This window comes from Motacilla alba, chromosome 14 (genome assembly GCF_015832195.1).
Source record: "Motacilla alba alba isolate MOTALB_02 chromosome 14, Motacilla_alba_V1.0_pri, whole genome shotgun sequence".
Taxonomy (NCBI): Eukaryota; Metazoa; Chordata; class Aves; order Passeriformes; family Motacillidae; genus Motacilla; species Motacilla alba.
The window spans coordinates 7,591,927-7,609,822 of NC_052029.1; the positions used below are offsets into that span (position 1 = coordinate 7,591,927).

Below are 17,896 nucleotides of genomic sequence, written 5' to 3' on the forward strand. Positions count from 1 at the left end.
GTAGGACTCTCCAGAGCTGCAAGTAATTGCTCTGAGAGGGTTTTGTGGCAGTCATTTTGTGGTGCTATCAGTTCAGGAGTGGTGGCTGTGGCTGTGGACGGGGTTGGGATTCCTCAGAGGGATGATTGAGCCTGACTAACAAAGTGATTGTCACTTTAGCTTAGGGAATATTTCACTTCTAAACTGTTACATTGCAAGTAATAAGTAAAACAATAGAGAAACCAGTCAGCACAGCATTCAGCTAGAGTATTTTTTACTGCTTGAATTAATTACTCCATAGTTAGGTAGCTCTGTGATTTAATTTACATTCCTGAAAAACACCATTAAGACAGTCTGACTGGCTTAATTCATTTTCTCTGCTTCCACACACAGATCAACTTGACATCATTTCAATGGCTGAAACAACAATGATGCCTGAGGAAATTGAGCTTGAGATGGCAAAGATCCAGAGACTTCGGGAAGTCTTAGTCAGAAGAGAATCAGAACTCAGGTTTATGTAAGTATCAATCCTTCTGGGAAAACACTATGCAAAATTAATCAAAATAGGAAAGAATGGTATTTAGAAGACTTTTATCTGCTTGACATTTTAAAAGGGAGAAAGATAAAGAGCATCCCAGTTAGGTGAGCACTTACAAAATGCCGTTGGGAAATGATTTTTGTAGTTGCAAAGGAAATTACTGATTTTTTATTCAGCACCTTTTTTTTATTCAGCACGATTTGCAGAATACATAAAACGGATCTCTTACTTACAAAAGGAAACTTTAGCAAAGTACCTGTCTGTGCAGTATCTTTTCCTACCTGATTTCAGTCCTTTGTGGCAAGGATATTTGTCTGAACAAAATATCAACAGGTAGGGGATTTGAAGCTTCCACAGTCTAACCTAGTTCAGGCTTTATTCCTGCTTCATTAGTGGTCTTAGCTCATGTCACAAGAGAGCTCACTGTGTTCTGCACTAATAGCAGCCAAGATTTGACATTTGTTAAATGGAAGCCATTAAGTTATGAACACAAAACACTTTCTGATATATCAAATTAAATAGCAATATTCCAAGAGGGATTTTCAAAATTGCCAAAAAGGTCAGGCATAGGAGCCTCACTGAAGGTTTGTGAATATTAATCCAATTCTGATGGTGGAGGCAATAGGGTTAATATTCCTAAATCATCAAATTTAGAAGATCAGAACTTATTCCTGAGAAGTGTATTATTTTGAAGTGTCCTCAGTCTGTGAGTATCTGAGGTCAGAAACAAATGCATTTGCTGACAGGCCAAAAACTTCAGTAGCTGAGCTCAGACCCTTGGCATTAATGAAGCTTCAGTAGCTTGAAAAAACTCACTGGCTTTCTGCTCATGGTAAAGTACAGGGGACTGGTACTTTGACCCTTACACTGGAGGGTAATTTTAGTGCCCTGACTTGCATTGCCAGAAGCTGGACGCCTCACCCCTCTGCAAACAGCACATCTGCCTTTGAGTATTATCCCAGAGGATTTCTGCCCAGAATCACTGCTTAGACACCTTTGGAATAAGGACTGGTTATAGTGGCACTGACCTTTAGTAATGCCTTTGTGGTACAAATAAAGTGAACAGGAAAGGTTTTGTCATTCCTGTTCCTGGTAGTCAAGTCACCACTTGGTTATTGGTTTGTACATAAATTTAATCTGGAAGAAGCCTCATCATTGAACCCTGCACTTCTCTTGACATTTTCTATATCAAACAAAGCCCTGAACTAAACTGCCCAGTGAATGAGAGCAATTGTTCTGTTTGTTCTGGTATCCAGTCTGTTCTTTCCATTTCCCCTGTGCTCACCCTCTTTACTCTGGATTGCCTGGCAGGTGTTTGAGTAAGGGATTTAGCACAGGAGAGCTTGCTTATTGAAAAGGGAACAGAACTGGTGTTCACACTGTGCAACTGCTCTCCTCCTGGGCTGGATCTCATCCTCACACTGCCTAGAGCTGCCCAGGAGCACTCCCAGCCTCTCCTGGCACAGGCAGGAAAGCTCCTCTGAGCATCAGCCTCCAGGAGGTTGGCCCAAGGTCCTGGCAGAGCAGGCAGGTGACAGAGGGGGCCCCACTTTCTGTCTTTTCTAAGTCATGGAGAGCCACAGTCACAGACCCTCTCATTCCTTCAGCTGCAGCAGACCTAATGACCACTTTTCCAGGGATAGTCACACAGCTTTCCAGCCCAGCTGCTCCCTGCTGTGTGGCAGAGTGTTCTGACTCTGCTCATTAATCCTTGAGGCAGTTAAATTCAGTTTGTGAATGCCACTGAATGAAATGGCCAGAGAGAAGCAGTGATACCCAAGCTAGTGATACCCAAGTAATACAGCAGCACCTGCTCTTTTTTGCCTCTCATGCTGGGTAGTTTACACTGACAGAAGGGCTTGGCTACATTTGTCTTCAATGACAAACATCTTTTAATGACAAACGTATTTTAATGACCTATTGCTGAGATTACCAGCACAAGTCACGGTTACCTCAGTGGTCCAAGTTTTGTATCTGTTTCACTAAGCAAATGACATAAAGTCTAATTCATAGACATATTGTGGAAGACTTTATATGTAGCTTTTTTTTTTTTCCATTTGATTTCTGAAGTAATGAATTGCCAATATCCAAAGACCAGAAGTCTGTATGTAGGTCATGAATTTTAGTAACTGATTTCTTCTGACAGGACTAGATTCCCCTGGGAATGACCTATACAACCAGCCACATGAAGCTGAGCCTCCTCGGCCAGGTTTAAGCAGACTGAACTTTGAACAGTGCTAACAAGCAGCTCTACACCTACACTCAGACCATGGAGTGCCAGACCAGCTTTAATGAGAGCCACAGCTCTTTAGCTCTCGCATCTGCTTTAGCCTTTCCTTTAATTAGAGCAAAAGGATAAAACACACACATAGTATTAGAGAAACTGTGTGGTATGTTTATATTCCCTTCTTTGCCTTTCATGCTGTTAGCAACAGAATAGAAATTCTCTTGGGTTAAATTGGTATTTTTTTTATAGTTCTTATGAAAGCATGAACACAGTGAAAGGATTCTGTAGCACTTGCACATCCTGGCACAGCTCACATTTCCAGCTACATTTTTTTTAAAATAATGGTTCTTTCTTCTCACTGTCTGTTTGACTGATCTTTTTATTCACAGGTAGCCAGATCCTAAAGCAGGAAAAGTAGACTGTAGCTGTGCTTGAAGAAAGCAGGGCTCTGAAGCTGTGCTCAGAGTGTCCCCAGCCCTCAGGGTGCCCGTGGCTCCCTCTGTCACAGGCACACAGCCTGTCAGCTCTGCTTGCACACACCAGCAGGTGCCACAGCTCTTCCCTGCCTTTAAAAATACTCACTCAAGAATAAGAAAACAAAACAAGCAAGCTAGGCCTGCTGCTGATGGAAACCACAGCAAGCTCTTCCTCTGTCAGGTTTAACCCATGGAAGGAATATGCTCTAAGGCTGCCAATAGAATTTGCTATTTTTCTTGAAGAAGATGCAAATGTGGAAGCCATGAAATAGGACATTAGGCAGAGAGCTGCTCTGGGTTAGCTTATCAGCCATTAAAAACCTCCAACAAACCCAACTGCAAAAGAACCCTGGCAGGGTCTAGATGCTCAGTGACCTGGAGTTGGTTTGCATGTCTCACACTTCTGTGTGTGAGCAAGGGCAAGCTGTTCCTGTGTGAGACCAGCAGTGAGGTAAGGCTGGTTCTGGCTGTGGTGTGTGCAGCACATGTCTCTTCACACAACACCAGCTCTGCAAGAGGCAGTCCTTGGCAGCTCATGGAATCACTGGACAGCTTGGCTTGGAGGGGACCCACAGACTGGTGGACATGTACTAGTACCCATCGAAATGATTTTAAAATTCAGAAGCTATCTGTATGAACTTGCTGCAATTTCACTGCCTCTCTGTGCCAGCCCCACAAATGATGTGCTGTCCCCAGTCCCACAGAGCAGCACACACTGTTTTTTTGTGACAGACCAAGGATTCACTCTCAGACAAGCACAGATATTTCTGTAGCCTGCCTATCACTGTATTAAAAAAAAGCTTCCCCTTTTAGTAGAGAAAAAACCATCTGTGAGAGCAGTGGAAACAGGTTTTACCCTGTTTAAAAATGAAGCAGTAAAAAATTTTAAGTGAAGACCATAAATATCTGTACAGTTTCAATACAAGTGATTTTTCACTCTTTTGTACTACTTTGCAGTCCTTTGTACGCTCTTTTTCCTCTGTCTTGCAGAGAGAAGTGGAAATTCCTTACTGGTGCACTAAAACGAAAGCATGTAAAGATGAAGTGTTGTCACACAAAGATGCATTTAAACAGTGTGACTTTCAGGAACTCTGAAGTGAAGCAAAAATATACACTACAGAAACTCTAACTGACATCTCTGATTTTCAAATTTGTAATAATTTTTATTGCAGAACACAGCTTTTTTAAAATTCTGCTGCATGAAACTCAATAAAATTAGATGTGTGACAGCTTATTCTTAGCCTGTCCCCTGCAAATTTTTGATTTGAAAAGCAAGGAAAGCAGATGAACTCTTATCTATTTGCTATATACTACAGTGAAATAGTTCATCCTATAGTGTATACTTTATAAGTGGCCACTTTTCTGATAATCCTTGTTTTTCTTTTTATCGATACAAAGAAAGCAAAATGAGCTGAAGCAATGGACTAACAGGTCATGATGTTTCCCAAACTATTGTGCCAATTGCAAATCAGGTATTAACCTTTGTAAATGTGTCCTTTGCTTTGCTCCTTTTTTTGTTTCCTCCTTGAAAACAAAAAAAGGAGGGCAGCTGAAAGCAGCTGTGCTCTTCATACCCAGGAAATCCACATCACTTCTAGCTGAATAGCTGCTTACTATGAAGAATTACCTGAAGTTTATAAGGAGACAATTTTCAGATTATAAAATCAAGCCTTCCTCAATTAGGTAATTCCACAATTTATATTGTACAATCATATTTTAGCTCAGGCAACCTCAGTCACAGCAGAGCAGATGCACTGTGATTTGGTCTATAATTACATTATCAAATCCTATTTTTGTCTCAGGACCCTGCCTTGCTTGGTGCCCAGGATGGACCTCCTCAGGATATGTCCACATTATATAGGAATTGTGGCTGTTTGTAGCATCTCTCCTTCAGTGATACTGATACTATGAAATTTCATAAAATTATGCCAGGAGCTGTTGTGACTGTCTCCAGCCAGCCCAGGAAATGAAAATATACCTTGAAGCCATCATATGCTATCTCCAGCTCTTCTTGGTTTGTTTTTGGAATAGCTGAGAGCTCAGCATATATAGATCTGAAGGAGACAATATGTACAGAAAAGCATCAGTTTACAGCCTGCCAGCATCCCCCTCCTTCACTTCTCAGGCTTCTCTCAGCTCCTTCCTGAAAACATTCTGTATAAAAAGAGTTTTGGGTCAAGCTGTGAATGTTCAATCTGTTTGTGCTGCTGAGGAAAGCAAACACACCACGTCAGAACATGCACACTCTCTCTTCCCTTCTAATGCTCCTGTCCCACTTCCTTTATTTCCCTCTTTCCTGGGGAAATAACAGACCCAGAAGCTGAGGAAGCTGCTTGGGCAGCATCCTGTGTGTCACACATTTCATGTGGTGCTGCTGTGGATGTGTTTGGCTTCAGAGGCAGTTTAGGATTGCTGGGGGCATGGAAATCTACTGTGCTGAAAGACATGGTTGTAAAAGTGGGTGATGCATGTGTTAGCTCAGTGTAGCTGACAGGGAGAGGCAGCAAAGCCCCAGACCTCTGTGTTATGCAGAGCAGATCAAAACTGAACCTCAAAATCATTTGTAGTGCAGAGTTCTTGCATTTTAAAATGCATGTTGGGACCCAGTAAATATTATTAGTAAAGGTGAGATCATCTCACCAACAGTTACTGCCTGTTCCTGTGGAAAGGCATGGAATTCTTTTAAAACAGTATCCACTGTCATCATGAAACACAATCTGTGGGAAGTCTGCCAGAGCCTGATACTGCTGGCTTTCCAGATGGAAAGCAAAGCTTGAAGCCAGCTTTATTGGATGACCTTGAACTAAAACTGTGGAAGTTGCTTCCACCTGTGATAGCTGTCTTGGGATGGTTATTTCTGCCATGTAGGTGATACTGAAGGGCAGTTTTTTAATGTGTAGGGAATAGAAGATATTAAACATAAAGCCCTATTAGGTTGCATTAGGCAATTACTGAAAACATTTTACTCATTAAACTTTTTTTTAATCTGTAAAAATGCTATAAATACAATGGTGTATTTGCTTAATGTCTGTGTGGTTATTACATCTCTAAACTAATATTGTGAAGAGGCCAAATTCACCTCCACACTGGCTCAGAACTAAAACTGGTCATTGTGCACTCTCACTACTCATTAGTAGATGACTGCCTCTTCTCCAGAGCACTCAGAACATCTACATCATCCAAATCCTGCATAGCTCTATTCAGGATTTTAGATTTTACAGTGTTATGTTATTTTACTTGAAATCCCAGACCTCTTGTGTAGAAAAGTTTGCTGCAACTTGACTTTGCAGTCCCACAGCTTCATTAGCTGTCCAGAATACATCATTTATCCCTAGTTTGTTTTTGTTTTTTTTCTTTCTTCAAATCAGGCTTACTTTTTTTCACTTGTCTTCTTTAACCTTTATCCTTCTCCTGGTTTGCAAAACCCCACGAATCTCTGTTGTCCTGCTGTGATATTGATTTATCCATTGCTGGGAGCAGTTGAGGTGGGACAGTCAGTAATGATCATTCTGGAGGGTATTGGGTGTTATGGTAGAATCTCAAACTTAGGGCAAATTATGGCAACCCCTGCAAAGGGAAACAACACCAAAGTACACAAGAACTGCTGAAGTGAGAGCTTAATTCCCTTGGTGATGACAACCTTAAATAAATCAGCTTAGAAATCCCATGTTTTAATTTAAAATGAGTGCAGTAAATCTAGTAGACACAAAGTGGGGATATGAAACAAAGTCTTATATCTGGCTGAACTCAGAAAGTAATGCTGCAAAGTAACAGAAAAATGTGTTCATGGAGGGTTCCATTCTTAGGTGAGAAAAGGCAGCAGTAATAACTATTTTTGTATGAACAAAATTCATTTCAAATTTTAATTCTTTTTTGAACCAAATACTTTAACACTCTTATAAGTGCCTCACTAATGTGACATCAACTCTGATTTCTCAGTGGCTTCAAGCCTTGTGTGGCAACAGAGCCCCACACTGAGCATCACCCTGGGGAAGGCTGAGAGGGAGGATAATGAGTGGAAGGAGATAAAACAGGCTGTCAGAGGTGTGAAGAGCTGTGGTAACTCACTGGTTATATTATTGCTAAGCAGGCATTCTGACTTTTGCTTTCTTGGGTACTTTTGATTCTTTTGCTGCTCCTTTTTTCCTTTGTACAGGATGTTATCTGTTTTCTGTCATCTCAGGTTAAGCAGGAATTCCCTTAGGATTGTTTGCTTCTGTGTTCAGTATCTGGTACTGTTCTCTGAGTTTTGCACCTTGCTGTTACTGCAGTGTGAATAAGTAACACCAGCAAAACCAGGTTTTTGTTCATGAATAGAGCTGTTGTTGTTGTCAGTGTTTTCTGATAAGATCCATCTCTTCATGGGAAGGAGCAATAAATCTTTTTTCCTTCACAGTTCTGAAATCTTAACAATACAGTATTACTTATTGTGATTCCCTTCCTTTTTTTTTTTCCTTCCTGATTGTATCTTGGTCTCAGAACATAGGATGGACTTGGGGAGGCTGTAGAGGAGGAGGCAGCTGTGTGGTGATACATATTATTCAATAAATATAAATGTCAAGTTGTCAGCTTCAGAAGATAAGGCACCAGTAGGAAAAACACCAAGCGCAGCTGTAAGATGCTGGCACAGCCTGGTGTGGCACAGGCTCTTCTGCACGACGGGGTGAAGTTGTGGCTGTGGCTGTGTCACACTGAGCTTTGCCTCCCGAGCATATTGCAAATAACCAGAATCCTTGAGGAAATCACCAGGGAACTCAAGCTGTGAAATGGCACAAGGTGCTCTTGCAATGAGAGTTGTCAGGTGGTCAAAGCTCAAGGTCCCAGATTAGGAACAGCATTTCTAGGGGACTGCCAAGGGTCTGGGAGCCCCAAGGATGTCAGTGTGCCTGCTAAGGTCCAGCCCTGCCAAGTCTCCCAGCTCCTCACATGCAAGCCTGGAAGCCTCAAGAACAAGAGTTCAGGGCAGAATTGCAAAGTTCTGCACTGTGCACTTTAGGCTAAAAGCACAGAGATCAGCTCTCCCAGAGGAAGGAAAATGCCCTAGATCAGTTTCATCTCTCTGCAGACCCATCTCCTGTGCCCTGTTTGACTGCAAACCATCAACCCCAGAGGAAAACACAACATTATACTTTCAGATGTGTGGTTGTAAAAATGGTGCATTAAAATACTCTGAAAGGAAAAGCAATTTTTTAGTGGTGCATAATGATAAACTTATCATTTCGAAAGTATTTAATTAATTGTAAACTTGGTAGTTGAGATGTTTTTGTCTTAGAAATAATTTTCATTATTGTGATAGTTGGATAGTTGAATAGTTGGATAGTTAGAAAAACAGTTCTTTAATAGAAAATTTTCTTTAAACAGCATTTTCTGCATTGAGTATGTGTTGTGGTTGTCACAGAATGCTTTTAATAGAAGAAGCAGCAGCTTTGATTTTTGACCTTGTCATTGTTAATGCAGACATTTAGCACTGCATTTCCACATGTAACCTTTTCTCCCAAACTGTTCCTCACTTCCCAGCTCCTGGCTGCCTGTGCTCTGGTTGCATGAGTGGCAGGTACAGGGGGTTGTCCCCTGAGACCCCCCAGCCCATCAGGCACAGGTGGCACTCACAGATCCTGGCCCCCCTTTTGGACAGCTGAGCTTCCTCCAGGCAAGGGTGTTCTGCAGTAAAGTGTCCCTCCTGCCCTGTGCTATTTCACTGGCCCTTCTCACTTGTCTTCTGCTATAAATAGGAGAGTAACCAGTGAATTGAAAAGCCCTGGAAGGGACAGTCAGTGTTTCATTTTATACCAGAAACCTTTATATTCTTTTCAGCTGTGATAACAAATAGTTGCTTTTTCTGGTTTTAAAAATAAGAAAAGGTCAAACATGAAGGCAAATGAAGAAGGAAATGTATCATTGATTCTGCTGGAGGCAATGACAATGCACAGCCAGACCTAGAGTTTCCTCCTTCCCGTGCCTAATATCCAAAAATAGAACTACCAGAGCAGTTCAAATGAAGCAGGCTCTATGCTTTTGTATAGAATTTTCTGAATGCTGCTGCAAAGGGCTGATACTTGTAAATTGAAATCTGACTTCTCTACTGTCTATATGTTTTTAGACAAGTTAACTTAGTCAATTTTAGCCACATGGAGAAATATTCCCCTCCAGAGTGGGGCAGTTTCAGGAACACTCCTCTTGTTACTATTGATTCATAGTAGAACTTTGTAACTGGCCAAGAGGAGATGGCCAAGCTCAAGAGAATTGAGCAATGTCAGTGAAAATGAAAACCAGACAGCCTCTCTAGATACTGTTCTGAATTTATGTGAAATATACCTTAAATATGACCCTTCTGGGACTGGGAATTTCAAATGCCATCTTCAATTCTCTGAAACAATAGCTGAATTACATTACTGTGCAACTCGTGGTTCAGCAGCTTCTATGCAGTGTTCCTCCAGCAGAGAGCACTTTCAACAAGGGAAGTCAGACACATTTCCTTCAGTAGGGCGAGTGACCCCAGGAGCTGTGATTTGGGAGCTGCCCTGCCAGGCTGCTCAGCAATCTGTTCCCTTCATTGCCAGCTCTGTGTCCTGCAGCCCCAGCAGCCCCAGGTGCTGAGCTACATACCAGTGACAAGCACACACCATAATGGCTCAAACAACGTGTTCTGATTCATGAAATGCTGCCTGTGATCTCACAGGTTTATAATTAGGAGATTTAAGTAACTAAGCCAAGCTGACAGGGACAAAAAGGTGCCAAATGTAGAAGAGGAGCATCAGGTGGAGGTCGGTCTCTTCTCCTGCGTAACAAGCAATAAGGCAAGAGGAAATGGACTCAAATTGCATAGGGAAGGATTAGGTTGGATATAAGGAAAAATGTTTTGACTGAAAGGGTGATCAGGCATTGGAACAGGCTGCCCAGGGCAGCGGTGGAGTCCCCATCCCTGGAAGTGTTCAAAAGGCACAGCATGTGGCACTTGGGGCCGTGGTGTTGTGCTGAGGTAGCTGTTGAACTCCATTATCTTAGGGGCATTTTCCAACCTTAACAGTTCAGTGATTCTATAAATTTATAGTGCTCTGGGTGTCCCAAGAACACTTTCACCATTGCAGATTCCCCACAGCTTTGGCAAAGCCATGAACACCTGCAGTACCCAAAGGCAGCCTCCACTCAAGTCCCTCGAGTCTGTAGCTTGATGTCATTCCCATCTCTGTAGCAATTCTCTTTATTTCTACACATCTCTTTCCTTCAATCCCCCAAATTTCTCCGTCACTACTGGTTGCTCTTGGCTGGTTTCAGCCTGCTCACTCACACCACCAAGGAGATGATCTTTTTATCCCTACACGGAGACCTTTGGTTACATAATCATGTCAGCTTGTGACTTAGCATGACACCTGATTCTCAGGGCAGCTCCTGGACTGGCACTATCAAAGTCTTCAGAAACTCCAACAATTACAAGCATTTTACTCCTGGGGCAGGAATGTATTAAAACAGAACTAAAAATAATCTAAGTGCCTTCAAACCCTCCTGGAAGAGAGGGAAGGAAGCCAGCAAACCTGGTCTACATTCCTTTTTTAACTTCAAGCACTTTAATCCAATAACAGAAAACAAAGGAAATCTCAGACTTCCTCTTACAGACATGCTAGAGGGAGCACAGATCTATTTCTAGCTTTGAAAGTCATTCAGCAAAGGCAGAAGCTCTCTAGACACACTGAACTGCTCTGCTCATCCTGAAATCAATGAAAATTATATTTGATACTTATGTTGGTGTTACTAATAGTTCTTACACTCAAATATGAAGTATTTGTCAGTCTTGTTGGCCATGTCTTTTTTTTGGCTGACCATTAAGCGGGGTGTTAAGTGATTTTTCCATGAGCTTCCACTATAATTTTTCCTTTTTTCCTATGCATGTCTCTAGATGGCACCTAGGTTTTACACTGGGGAATTCAGATTTCTTTCTTGGCTGAGAAGAAGATAGAAAAATTTGGCTGTTGAAGATTAATTTCTACCGAGACAAAACAATTCTTTTGTGTCTGGTACAGAATATCTCTTTTTTAAAAGTCCTGCCTCCCACTTTCTTGCAGAGCCTCTGAAGCTTGCCAGGGCCCAGCTGAATGGGAGGGCTCTGCTCCCCTGGTGCAGATGGTGACAGCAGAGGTGACTCATGCCTGCGCATGGCATGGCAGTGACAGTGCTCAGGGCACTCTCCCCTGGTAGCTGGACCACAGAAACATGAAATGGGGCTGAGTCACTGTGCCAGGGCACTGCAGGCTCCCTGACCCACTTATTTTCCTGTCATTTTGTGCCATGTTTAGAAAATCTTCTGCTCCCGCTGTTTATTCATGATGAGGTTTGTTTTTTTGTTGTTTCTTTCTGGCAAACAGAGAGTCTGCTTGTAGGTTGTGATGATATAGCTGAAAATACCATGAGAGAAAAGACTAATGTGTGCTTGTGTGCTATCTCCAAGCATGCAGGGGGGGTTCTGCAATAAGCCATCAAGAAAGAGAAAAGCAGAAGTGCAGGCAGCGTGTCAGCAATACACCAAAGCACACTGAGAATCCAGCCCCAGTTCAATACTATTGCAGTTACTCCAGGAATGGATTTGGGCTCCTAACCAGAGCAATGTTTTGTCATTCTCATAACTCATGTGTTATGGGTTCCTGGGTAGACATTTAAAGCTCAGCTCTGGAGGAAAAACTGCCATATTGTCACTGCTGTTTGCTTCACTGGTGTTTGTTCTACAATGTGAAAAGTGTTTTCACAGGGACTGGAAAGAATGTACCATCTCTTCCAGAGAAGAGAGAGAACCTCTGTAGGTTAGGGGACCCAAAGGAATTTTTTCTCCTCTACTCTGCAGATTGCTGCTTTCCTTAAGATTTCCAAAAGCACTTTTTACTTCCTAAAAAGGTCTGACAGCAATATCAAAATGCTCTCAGTCAAACCCTGCTGACCATCCAGCTTCCAAATGAGAAATACACTGGGACTTTTTTATTTCTTCTTTTCAGAAGCAGCATTAACTTCTTCTGGGACTCTTGTAACTACTCACATCCAACATCCAGAGCATGAGGGGGAAAAGAAAGGAAGGTTCATAGTGCCAGTACAGACTGAATCTCTTCCAAGAGATTTCCTTTCCAGGAGTTCCTCTTCTTCCCTTTCCTTCAAGGGTAACAAGGCAACTCTTGCCCAGGGCAGCAGCTGTTGCCCTGCATTTAGTATTATTTGCTAGCAGATGTGGGATGTGCTTTACAGTTAAAAGGAACCATAGATCCTGCTTTCATTAAGTCAGATAGATGAAGCTTTGGCATGGTCCCATATGTCCTTCAGCCCTCCCTTTTGTCATTTAACCTCTTTTTTTATTACTTTTTTCCTAATCAGCACTGTGGAGTGGATGAAACACAAAGGCTGTTTGACACAGATGGGAGGAAAGATGTTCCATGTGCTTTAGGGGATTGGTGCAGATGGTAGGTTCAGATTTTGTCCATCAGCACAATGCACCAGCCTGCAGAACTGGCACTCTGGAGAGGTCATCTGACTTCTGATTTTTGGAATTCATGTGGTCACAGAGCTGTTACAGACCTAAAGTGCTTTGGCCATGGATTTACTTCTCTGCTGTGTGCTACAACGCAGGAACAGAGTTTAGGTCTCAGGAAAAAGAGATGCTAAAAATATATGTGGAGTACCAGCTACATGCTCTGCAGTCAGACTAAAACCCAGCCAAAATAATGGGGAGAAAGTGCAACTAAAGTTGCAACATGTGGCCAGTACCTTAGCCCCAAGTTAGGCACAGGGACTGTAGGGAGTACTGAACATAAATGATCTTGCTCACTTGGAATATACTGCTGGTGGTATTTTAAATTCCTGGAAATCCTCAGAGAAGAGCAGTGCCATTAGCCTTTTGGAGTTCCTTAGCAAGGGCAGGGAGCCAAACTCATATAGTAAAGTGTTTTAATTAGTGTATTTCAGAGCTTCTCAGAATGAAGCCAAATCTTCAGAATCAGGAAAAAAAATATCTCTCACTGTCTATCACAGAGATCTCTTTTGTAGAAACTCACTGTTCTCTTTACTAGTTGAGAATGTGGTCTGATATCATTTGAATACAGCAGTTCAATATTGAACATTTCTTGCCAAGAAACTGTCATCTTTGTTAGGCATGGTCATCTTAGTCAAATGTACCAACATGGCACCCAAAGTGCATGAGCACTGAATAGATAAGGAGCTGCGAGGCTTGCTCACATCCCAGCACATTTTGAATACTGACTCTCCTGGGAGGACAGTTTAAGATTAATTGATAAAAGTAATTCCAGTACCATTTAGTGTGATGGATCTCAAGAGTAAAGCAGGCTTTGCTTGTGATGAGTGTGAATAATAGGGGAAACCTAAGTAAGAATATTCATCAGTAAAAACATCTCTGCCTCCAAGTGTCCTAAACACACAGAGCAAAGGACCATGCTCTAGTCCCAAGGCAAACTTTCTGATCTTCCCAACAAAACCAAGTCTTACAACACAGATGGGCAGTGAAAGGGCAGATCCCAGTGGGAGTGACAGGGGTACACAAAGAAGGAAAAGGGGTCAGCAATAAAGATTATTAGGAGAGGTGTTTCACAATCGTATTTTGGGAGGAGAGGGGTAAAAAGGCAGCAGGAATAGCTGTATGGCACAGTGAAAGTAGCAGAACAGGCAAGATGGAGTTAACCCACGCAGCAAATAACAAAGGATCAACATGTTTTACTAACAAGAGCAAAGCAGCTGAAGGACAGCTCCCTGCAGAGACCTGCAATCATGGCAGAGGCAGCAAGGAGAGTAAAAGCTCTTGGGTTGTGATTAAAGTCTTATTTGTGCCAGAAACACCTACTTTTTCCACTCCTTGCTTAATTTAATAATTTGGCTGCATTGTCCTTTGGGGGCTCCCTCTCACGTACACACACAGTGACAGCCCCTGCTCTGATGGCACTTCAGCTGCTCCAGGTGCTCAGGCAGCAGCCACTGCACCCCTCAGGCACAGGATTGTGACAAACAGAGCTCAGAGATCCGTGGGCAAGGAGAGTGTTGGTGAGATCCAAGCTGAGGATGTACAATTAATCACACAGGCTGGGTTTGTGCTCTTTAGGGGGTGATCTCAAAATGAAAGTCCCAGATGCTGCCCTTGGAGCCACCACCTGAGCCTTGGCTGCCACTGTGGCTGAGGCTCTGGAATCAAACCTGTGCCAGGAAGCTCATGCTGAAGGCTGCTGCCTTCCAGGGGAATGATTCAGTCCCAGCTCTCAGGAGAAGCAGCAGTTTCTGAGAACTGAATGTGAACTGAATGAGAACTGAAGGTGCAGTTTCTGCTAATGTTACTTTTTTTAAGCTGTCTGCTGTGTCTTAACATTAATGGACCTCTGCACATATCAAGGATTTGAAGCATTTAACATCAGCCATGGAGGACATTCACCCAAGCCACAAAACCTCAGAAACAGATACATGCCAAATTATGTCAGTTTCCAGATCTCTGGTGTTAGAGCTGAATTATTAGTAGGGCCCCAAGGAAAGCTGGTAGTAGAATATGAACCTTGCCCTGGCTGTGCCAAATAATCTGTCACCCTCTGCTCCCCCTTCCCAGGCTCTCTGCTGTTCTTGCTCTTTCCCTAGTGGGAACTCTTGCTGCAGTAAGTGCAATAAGGCACACCTGTCCTTTCCCAGGACTATTGTGGTTACTGGTGCCCACTCCAGAATGTTCTCTGATGTTCAAGAAAGTAAAATCTGAAATTATCCACAGTGACAGGTATGAAGCTGCACACAAATTAGTGAGTAAGACAAGTAACCAAGGGCTCAATGGGCATTTAGTATTAAATACCTTTTGCTTTCTGTTAAACTTGGTGAGCCAAGAATGTCAGGATCCCCTTTCAGGCTGACAGGTCCCCAGCAAGGCCAGGGCCATGCACTCAGATGAGATCTGGCCAATCCCATCAACACAGGGTGGGCTTTGCATGTCTGACCATGCTTTTTCTGTTTCTGCAGGATGGATGACATCCAGCTGTGCAAAGACATTATGAACCTTAAGCAGGAGCTGCAGGCTTTGGTAGCAATCCCAGGTAATGGCTTCTCCACCCAGGAATAGGATAACACCTGTGCTGACACCATCCCCACCCATGCATCACCCACCCATGCCCCAACAATCAGAATCTCCTGCCCACAAGGTGCAGTTTCATATCTCTTTCCTCTAGTCTTCATTTTTAATTCCCATTTTCCTGCCCATCTCTAATCTCTGTCTCTAAATTTCTTTTCATGCTGTATTTCACTGCTCCCATGGCAGCAACCCTGCAAAAATCACTCAAACAAGGAGCACATTCCTTATTTCTTGCACTCCCTTGGCAATAATCTCACGGGAACCAAGTGGCACAGAGATTGTCAGGTAAAAAAGACAAGTGCTGAGATACCAGAGATAAAAGAGGGAGAGGAGAAGGATTTATAACCATCACTGTGAATGTGATTGATTTTTTCCTTGCTACACCAATCCATTATCACACCTGTAGTTAAATCTACCTTCTAGGATCAAGAACAACCGGTTTCTATGAAAAGCAAGGCTCCAACTCTGTTTTGCCATAAATCTCTGCAAATTCAGTGAAGGAGGGACAGAGTTGTGGGCAGCTCTGCAGTCCTTGGCTCAGAACTCCAGCTGCCATCAGTGAGCAATTCCACTTCACTAGAGTTTTGCCATTTTAGACGATCCACAACAGCCCTACTCTGTTCAAGAAAAAAATAGACAGATCCTGCAAAACACTCAGCAACTGCAGCAGTTCCACACCACACATTACTGCACAGCCTCCAGCACCCTGCAGAAATAATTTGCTTAACTGCTCCTGCTTACCTATTAAGTCCAAGTTTTGATTATCCTTTGGTCAAAAGGATAGTCATTTTCCCTCCTTTTTCCTGCTCACATTTTATTGTGCAACTTTGAAGGACAATTTTGTCCTCAGAAAGGAGAAAGAAGGGCATTTGTGACACAGGAAAGAGATCTACTCTGAAACCACCCACTTTTAGCTGTTGAACAACTTGGCCACATTTTGCACCTAACAAAAACAGATTAATAATATTTCTTACTTTTTCTTTCCTTATGCTTCTTAGTAGAGGTCACAGTTTAAATTTTTAAAAACAACACTGTTGGTTCATTATGCATTATTCATTCATACATGGAAAGGATTACAAATCCTAGAAAGTATCTGTGAATGCTGCCCCTTGCCTCACTTTCCTGATCTGCAAGCTTTCCTGTCCAGACTTTGAACTAACAGATAGGGTTAATCAGCTGTCATTCTTTTGGTGTTCCTGCTGTTTGGGTTTCTTTTATCTTTTAGAAATGATTTTCCAGTCTCAAGGCCTCAGGCAGAGACCCACAGACAGCAGTTTCCTCCTTAGAACTTCACAAATCTCAGCAAACTTAGGAATCCAAGAGGTGAAGTTCCAGCAGCTCCAGGCAGGGTCACAAGAGCTTGGTCCTAACAGAGACAAAGCAGCTGCTGGCACTGAGTGCTGACACAGCATGTGCCTAACCTAGAAAAACACTTTCCAGAAATGGATTAATTCACAGGAGCTCTACCATAATTTTCCTGTAAGAATATAGATTTGCATAGAGAGCTGCTCTTTGGTTTCAGTAGACACAGTTTAGCCAATTTCAGGTGTGGAATCAGTCCTTTAGTACACAGAATAGGCAGTATTTTGCCACATATATTAACATTTTGAGTAGGCAGTTTCCTGAAGGATATAATGGGAGAGCACATCTCAATTTAGGAAAAGAATAGATTGAAAGGAAGTAGAAAGTAGCTTCTATCTTCAGAAGTGAGGAGAGTCCTTGCTCCTTAGCCATAACAGACAAAGCAAGAAAAAGCAGCCACTTCTAAGCATTCTTTTTTTTTAAATCTGTACTAAAACCAATTGTTTTCAAGTGTCTGATTAGTTTAGCTGTTTAAAGTGTCTTATAACGTAAATCAGCAGACACAACACAGCTCAGATGCATCAGCCTGCAGCTCACTCCTCCTCCCCCAGCTCCTGCTGTACTGAACTGTGCAGGGCTCTGAGCACAGCTCTGCTGCCCAAAGCACAAAATCTTGATTTAATACACAGTGTCTTCAGAGCTGCTCAAAATGTTCAGCTTCTCAGAGAAATACATGGGCTTGGATTTGCCTCTGGCTTTCTCATCTCTGCTGCACTTGCAAGGTTTGAAGAGTTCTGCCTTAAATACATTTGCTTTATAGCCTGAAACGACAGCTCTGTACCCTCTAACATTTATGATTTTTAGTTTGCAACAGGCACATCTTTAATGCCACAAAAAATGTTGTTTACAGACAACCTAGCCATTCCAGACTGGCCAATTAACAAGGACATACATTAATTACTCAGATTTTTGAAGTACAGGGAAAATAAACTTGCATTGATTTTTCCACATTTTACCATTGATGCTATTGGTGGGCATTTGCAGCTCACCTGCCTTGTCAGAATAGAAAAAAAGGTATTTTCAACAGCCAAAGCTGTCTTGAAACACAGAGAAATAGTTCCTTTTGGTGTGATCTCCTTTCCCCTGAGGTCAAATGGAGTTTGTACACTGGATTTTAACAAAGCATCTGGAACTATTTTCTTGCCCAAGAAAAAATTCCAAGCAATGTCTTGCAGAGTCATTGAGTATTAAAGCAGGCTTAGCAAACCCCACAGAGCCTTCAGACCATTAAG

General features: G+C 42.4%; 1 protein-coding gene across 1 annotated transcript in view; it reads left to right on the plus strand.

Moving 5' to 3' along the window:
- The window catches only part of BMERB1 (bMERB domain containing 1), a 46,459-nt gene that overhangs the window by 22,264 nt on the left and 6,299 nt on the right, over positions 1 to 17,896 (plus strand). Inside the window, exons 2-3 of the mRNA XM_038151848.1 lie at positions 373 to 496; positions 15,194 to 15,267. Of these exons, the coding sequence (XP_038007776.1) occupies positions 373 to 496; positions 15,194 to 15,267 (198 nt within the window). The remainder of the gene's footprint in view (positions 1 to 372; positions 497 to 15,193; positions 15,268 to 17,896) is intronic.